Below are 7,350 nucleotides of genomic sequence, written 5' to 3' on the forward strand. Positions count from 1 at the left end.
TCTAGTGTCACAGAACTGTTTACTGAATCATTCACCAGTCATTTACCATAAATACATCCATGCACAGTGTCAGGAGCAGATGTGGTAGAACATTTGCACTTACAGGTCTTTTAAAATAATTTCTTCCTTAAAACTAACAAAGGCCCACAAACGATTCACTGGTGCATGCTACTGCTTATAAATTTGAACACTGAAAAGTATTAGTCTGTATATTGTAGAACAGTGTAAATAAAAATGCTCAGGTCCTGTACTTGGATTGAAAATATCTCTAACATAAAAACAAAACCAATCAAAAACTGCAGCTTTAAAGTCATTAAATTAGAATGGTATCTTCTCTGAATCTCAGGATCTTTGGGCTTTTCCAATAACATTTCATATTAGATTATAAAAAATATCCCATTAAGTATACAACAGTTCAAAACAACACAGTTTGTTTCTTCCAGCTATATCTAAAATGTGGATTTTATGAAACTATGTACAGTAGATTGACTGACTCATCTGCTAACCAAGAAAATTAAATCAAACCCAAACAGTGTTTTGGTCGACGCTGTGTGAACAGAATTTAAAAGTGTGGTCCCGGGGAGTGAGCTCCTCCAGGCATTTAAACAGTCATGAGTTCTATCTGTACCTCCCCTCTCTTCATGTTGGGGAGAACCTACTTCCTCTTAGAACATCAAACCCCAAGAGTGGGATGAGGAAGTTTCAAGACAAATACAAGGAATGTTGGCAGAGAACAGTGGAGGGAACTGATTCAAAATATGGATGGGAGCATAAAACAAGACAAGGGAAGGAATGCATTACCAAATGAACAGCAGAAAGAAATTGGCCATCTGAAGAAATGAATGTACTGAGAGGGCTTTTACATGACAGTGCAGCACTGGCAGGCTTTGTGTTTGGGCACCTCAGTCTCCTCTCCCTGGATAGCGCTGGCTGTACTGTGTAAATCTCTGCTGGATGGGCTTTTAGCTGCTGCTGGCTCTTCTTGAGTACAGGGGGTTTTGGCCTGCAGCAGAAGGGGTTCCTTCTCTGCTGGCAATGTGTCTGCCCTCTGGTCCTCTTGGGAATCAGACAGGGGTACCTCCTGGAACTCGTCAGGCAAGGTAACATGGGCTTCGGCTTCAAATGCTGTCTCAGCTCCCTCTGGTGACAGTTCAACCTCATCCTCAGCCTCGGGGGTGACAGTGGAGGGTTGTGCCTCTGAGTGGGCTGGCACTGAATCCTCTGTAGTGCTCTCTAGAGCACTGGCTTGGGACTGAGGTGGCACAGAAGTGAGACCTTCTGACTGTTTGTCCTGTCCGGCAGCATTTTTCTCTTCATTTGTCTTTATTTCACCCTCCACATCTACATCTTCAGTAGCTGGTTGTGGCTCTGCAGTGATTTCTGTTGCCTCACTCTTGTCTGTTTGTTTGATAGTTTCTGGAGATACTTCTGTTTTTAGTAGCCCCTCCACAACCTTCCCTTCCTCTTTGCTGGTTTCTGGATTTGGGGGAGAGCTTTCCTCTGACTGCGCCATCTCCTGCTGATCTTCCTGGGGTGTAAGATCCTCAGGTACATCATTCCCTTCATCTGTGATGATCACACATTCTGCTCTCATCACCAGAGTGCCTTCTTCTTCCTCTTCATTATTGCTAACAGCTGGAACCTGACCAGACTCCGCCTCAGAAACACCCAGGATCAATACACCTTCCACATTCATGCTAACAACAGCCTCAGTATCGCCTGCTGGTCCATTGGTGGTGGGCTGAGTACTCTGCTCTAAAGCACGGTTACTGGTGTTTGTATTTTCATTTTTTCCACCATTGGTTAGAACAACTGCACTTTCAACCAGTGGTAGTCTTTGGTTTATCTTTAGTTGATCTTTAATAGCTTCTGAAGATAAAACAAGAAGAAGAAGAAAAACAAGTAAATATATCTCTCAGGAAAAGAGGAAATATCTGTGCTACTACATTAATTAGAAAAGTTGGAGCTGTTCATACATTTAAATGATGTGGAGTGAATTTGCAACCAATATGCCACATTCTCTTTAACCCTGATTATTAGCTTTCATTGTGGTTGGTGTAGATGAACCACTAGGAGCTATTTGTTAGATGGTTAGTGCTACTGATATGTATTAATAATTGCTTTTAGTGTTTACGTTAGGCATTAGTTTAATTTAGATTAAACATATTTACTATTGTTGTTATTTCTTTAGTTGTTTAGTTTATCTTGGCTTTTTTGGGGGGTTAATTGGGTGGCATTGTTGGCACCTTAGGTTTATAGGTAGGTACAGTAAGCAGGTATACTGTAGGACTGGCATAAGAATCATGAGGCAGAGTTCATAAGAATCATGAGTTTGTTCTTTTCTTTGCCTGCTCGCAGTGGATGAATAAACCTTAAGAAACACAACAAATGAACTGTGGACATCTTTTGCCTGCCTACATTATTATTCCGATGGCTTATCAGTGGTTTATAAGTTGGATTAAAGTTTGATTTTGATCTGGACAAATAGCCACTACAGCACCTTTAACTTAATTGCAGTTAGTGGCCGCTTTGCCGCCAATATGTCAGTACTAAATACAGCTAATTTATGTACTGAAATACTGTTAACAGAAGGTTCTACCATGTACGATTCTTAATAAGTGACATTCATCTCTGCTAATGCAGAAACTAATAAAGGATGCTACTTTGTTAGCTACAGACCATAAACTGTATACTAACAAATTAAGGTTACCATTTGTTACAGAGCAGAATGTAACAATATAAGTGAACATCACGAGAAAAGCTAAGCTACACAACACAAACAGCAACAAGAGTAAAATATTATAAACATTTAACAGTCATAGGAAAAAAAGGCAGAGACATAAGAGGAACGTAAGCACCAGCTAAACCAGCAACAGAATAAAGAGCGTGAACAGTAGACCCTATAGCCTGGACAAGAAGGTTACACACCCTGGATGATTTGATTACAAATGGCTGGGTCAGGTTCATTTCCCAGACTTTCTACTGTGTTCTTCAGCAGCTCCTTGCCTACATGTCCATGTGATTGATGTCCTCTAAAAATGCAAGTTATGCACTTGAGTGCCTATTAGCATACACTATATGCAAAACCTTATTCAAAATGGGTAGTTATTCATCGCAGCATGTATGAATTTCTTCTGAAGTACAGGTATACCTATGCCATTCCTTCCTTTATAATGCAAATTTCTTAAGATTAGTATGCACGGTGGATACAACCAAATACATCTATAGGGGAATTCATGGTCTTTAGATAATAATTAATAAGATTAAAATAAGACATCATCAGGTTCAAAGACATAAGTCTACAGATGGCATTCAACATGTGTGCTCTGTTGAGGTGTACATCTGTGTCTGTTTTATGTCATGATTCAACTGTATACACACCTAATTCGCTTGCATTGTTTTCTCCATTCTGCACAACATTGCTCCAGGCCTTTTCTGAGAAAGAGATAAACAGTATTTATAACAGTGATTGTCAGCAACAACAGACATGCATTGTTTTAAGAAGAACTAATGAACTGGTACATGATAGAGTACTGATTAGGTTTTTTTTATATACTACAGTCATTTCACTTATGAAAGCTGAGAAAATGTCGGCTAGTCATGATAAACAAATATTTGTACAAACACACACACACACACACAAAAGGCTGTGCCACACCGTCCTGATTCTCACCGTTACTGAACCAGTTGAAGTGGGTAACATGGACAGAATTAGAGCAAAATTACTGCAAAAATAACTCAAATAACTCAGTTGCAGACCTTTCTTTTCTACCAAACTCTATTAAGAAAATGAATTACTGTAAAAACATCACAATCCTCTCAACTCTGACAGCCTGGTGGAAAGCAAACAAAATCACTAAATCATCATTTGCACCATGTAGCTACACTCCAATTTGGCACAACCCTGATTTCCAACTACATAATTATCCTATCTATTTCCCAGCATGGCAACACAAAGGAATCACTCACTTACATCACCTATTTGAAAATAACCAGTTCATATCATTTAATACATTGATCCAGAAGTACGGAGTTCAGAGAGAACAGTTCCTGCAGTACAATCAGCTAAAATCCATAATTAAGTCAAAGATTAGTGTAACCAATAACCCACTACAGCCTTCCAAATTAATTGAAGAAATTATGAAAATTACATCTTCCAAGAAAATAATATCCAAGCTATATAAACTCATATCAAATACAGATTCAACAATAACAATACCAAAATTCAAATGGGAAAATGATTTAACTCTCCCCCTCAACTCCAACTTCTGGACAGAAATTTGCAATAACATCTTTTCTATGACCAGCAATGTAAACTTACAACTTATACAATACAAGACCATCTACAGGACCCATATTACAAGAAGTAAAATGTTCAAAATGGGTTTCACATGAAAAGTAGCTGCACATAAGCTTGCTTTGTATATTAATTCTTTAAAAAAATGAAATGAAAATTAAAACTGGACTCCCTCCAGCCCCTGGCTGCACCTAGAAATTCTGTCTATAAAAATGATGAACAGAACTGGTGACAAAAGGCAGCCCTGCTGGAGTCCAACATGCACCGGAAACAAGTCTGACTTACTGCTGGCAATGCGAACCAAGCTCCTGCTCCGGTCGTACAGCCAAGAAAACAATCTTTCAAAACTGGAAATAAAATAAAAAAATCACTACACATAAACCACTGGACCAACCTTCTGATAGAATACATCACAGAGAAAATGACATCCACTCACAAGAATAGTTTATCAGCTTTTTATGACACATGGAACCCATTATTAACACATTTCAACTTGAACCAAAAACCTGAGGCTGAGGCCACGCACAGTCCCACCAACCTCTAAAAATGTAACAAGCTTATTTTATTAGTAGTATAGTTATCATCATTATTATTGGTAATTATTTATTTATTTATTTCCCCTCTTCCCTTCCTTGCATTTCATAGACTGCATAAGTTGGAAATACCCACAGTTCACACACTACAATCTTGTTAAACACTCTATATCCTTTTGTAATGTCATGTAACTGTTGTCTTGTCTCCCATGTTTGGTACTGTTTTGTTAATGTTTCTTTGTTTCAATATATATAAAAAAAAGTGGGTAACCCACCCGACCACCAGGTGGCTGTAGTTGGCAAACAGCTGCTTGGCGCATCAGAACAAGGAGAAGAAGACGCCAAAGTACACTAGGAGAAGCCACATAAAGCTGAGATTTGTGCTTCATTAGAAGTGTTTTCAAACATTGTGGTCTATTTACAGACTTTAAGGGTGATAACTAAGTTGTTGATTTTGCATATGTGCATGTGGTTTGTTTGCCCATCTCTGCTCAAGTGTAGCGAACAGCCGTGTCCTGATGGTCTCCTACGCAGATGATGATGGGGTGCTGTTCCACCAGCTCCCACTGTGACACACTCATGGCAAAGGACTTCTGGACACTTGGCTTTGTGACACTTTCATCAGCAAAGACAGACTGCACAACTAACAGCAGCTCCAGAATGACAACGGTGTAATTCCACCTGACTGGGCAGGCGGTTTGGAGTTTATTGGCATAACACTCATGGCTTTCCCAGCCATTTCTTCAGGGCAGGTTCCCACTGCTAAGTTGCTAAAGTGTCTGACTGACAGCCTTTGCTACATCAGGTAAGGCTGTTGGTAGTGATAATCACATGGTCAGCAACTGCTCAACATCATGTTGAGAAGGTCAACTGTGCATGGTGAAGTTGACTAGTCAACTACTTGACTGATCTGTGCAACCTTTAATACTGATTTAATATGGCAACATTAACTACAGTATACTGTACCTTTAAATTAAAATTATCAAACTAAGATGCACCTCTAACTGTATTACAAGGTCCACGCTGAGGACTGCATCATAATTTGTCTCAATAGACACACCTGTGCAACTCTGCACAACTTATCATTTAATAATATTCATGCATGTTGTCTAATGTTAGACAACAAAATCAGGAGCAGCTAATAATAGGTGGCACTGCTCTATAGATACTGCAGCAAACACTACAGTAGCTTTTCACCGCAAACAAAATGGGAAGGTGCCCAGTCATTAGGTGAATGAAATTTAATCAATATGTAGTGATGTAATTAAGTAAGAACAGCACTGGAAGTGTAGCAGCTGACTAACAGATGGTAAAAGCCAGAAAAACAGTGTGTGTATGTGCATGGAGTGGTTTTACCATGACAGAATACAGTGCAAGTGTGGGAAAAGGTAGGAGATGAATAATGATTATGCCTGTGTGTGTGTGTGTGTGTGTGTGTATATACACACACACACACACACACACACACACACACACGTTACTAAGTTTTACCTTTAACTAACTTTTTTTTGTACCAAAAGGTTTATCTAACTTACCTTCTTTGGCCTCTGCCGATTTCACTGCCTCCTATTGGGTGAGAGAGACATGGGAACAATTACATTTACTGTGACTCAAATGGTGAAACTGTTTGTGTTGTGTTTCCTGAACCTTTGGGGTATTTTGAAAGGAAATGAAACACAAAAGACCAGACATTAAAATGCAAATACTGAAACATCACACAAGCTTTGAAGGAACACACAACCCAGAATGCTACATTTCTTTTAAATATTATCCCTTATCTTGTCTAAATAAGTTTCACTCTTGCACTTTATGCAGCCATTTCAAAAGCCCAGACAAGCACAAACTGGTCTACTACTGTCCTCCACAACAGCAAGACAAAGATTGAAACAGAGTTATCATTGTGTGTCATATTGTGTCTCATTGTGTCATTCTGTTTGTAGTTATTTGGAATCTCTTTGTGGTCATATTGTGACTCTGTGCAGTTGTTTTGGACTGTCACTGTTTTGAGTCTCCTTGCGGTAGTTTGGTACCTTTGGGCTCAGGGCCCCCCTGGGCCTATGCCCACTTGGCCCTTTCAGTAATCCATCCATGACTGAGGTCATATTCACAAAGAACAACAAAGGTTGTGTTTTCTGCAGAGGTAAAATATTTTAATGTTGACAGAAAAGTGTTGGTGTTACTTTACAGATCCATCTTATCAGTCCATACAAAAACTTCTCAGTGATTTGTTGGTATGGGAACATTGCATGAACATTTAGAAAAGCAGAAAAAAAATCACTAGTATGTTTATGCTTATGCTTAGTACTGACATACATTTTACCCAAACTATACTATTTCCAGTGTCTCTCAGTTTTTCTGTTCCACCGTTTTCTCTTCAGGTTGAGCTGTTGGATCACTGGGTGTCTCTTCTGGACAAAGCTCCTTGGTAGGATCCATCACAACAGGTGGAGGCAGGTTCAGGCACTGCACCTGAGCCCTGAACTCCTCCATCTCCTTCTGCTCCACCTCCCTTCTCCTGCT

At 39.4% G+C, this 7,350-nt stretch overlaps 1 protein-coding gene across 6 annotated transcripts in view; it reads right to left on the minus strand.

Annotated features, from left to right (window-relative positions):
• palm3 (paralemmin 3) overlaps positions 1-7,350 on the minus strand; it is a 36,707-nt gene continuing 29,357 nt past the window's right edge. For all 6 annotated transcript variants that reach the window (XM_020597052.1, XM_020597051.1, XM_020597053.1 and 3 more), the window contains 3 exons: positions 6,366-6,396; positions 3,382-3,435; positions 1-1,869 (listed from right to left, as the gene is read on the minus strand). In XM_020597052.1, coding sequence (XP_020452708.1) covers positions 860-1,869; positions 3,382-3,435; positions 6,366-6,396 — 1,095 coding nt within the window. In that variant the 3' untranslated portion in view covers positions 1-859. The remainder of the gene's footprint in view (positions 1,870-3,381; positions 3,436-6,365; positions 6,397-7,350) is intronic.

The sequence above is a fragment of the Monopterus albus genome, unplaced genomic scaffold (genome assembly GCF_001952655.1).
Source record: "Monopterus albus unplaced genomic scaffold, M_albus_1.0 scaffold32.1, whole genome shotgun sequence".
Lineage (NCBI taxonomy): Eukaryota > Metazoa > Chordata > Actinopteri > Synbranchiformes > Synbranchidae > Monopterus > Monopterus albus.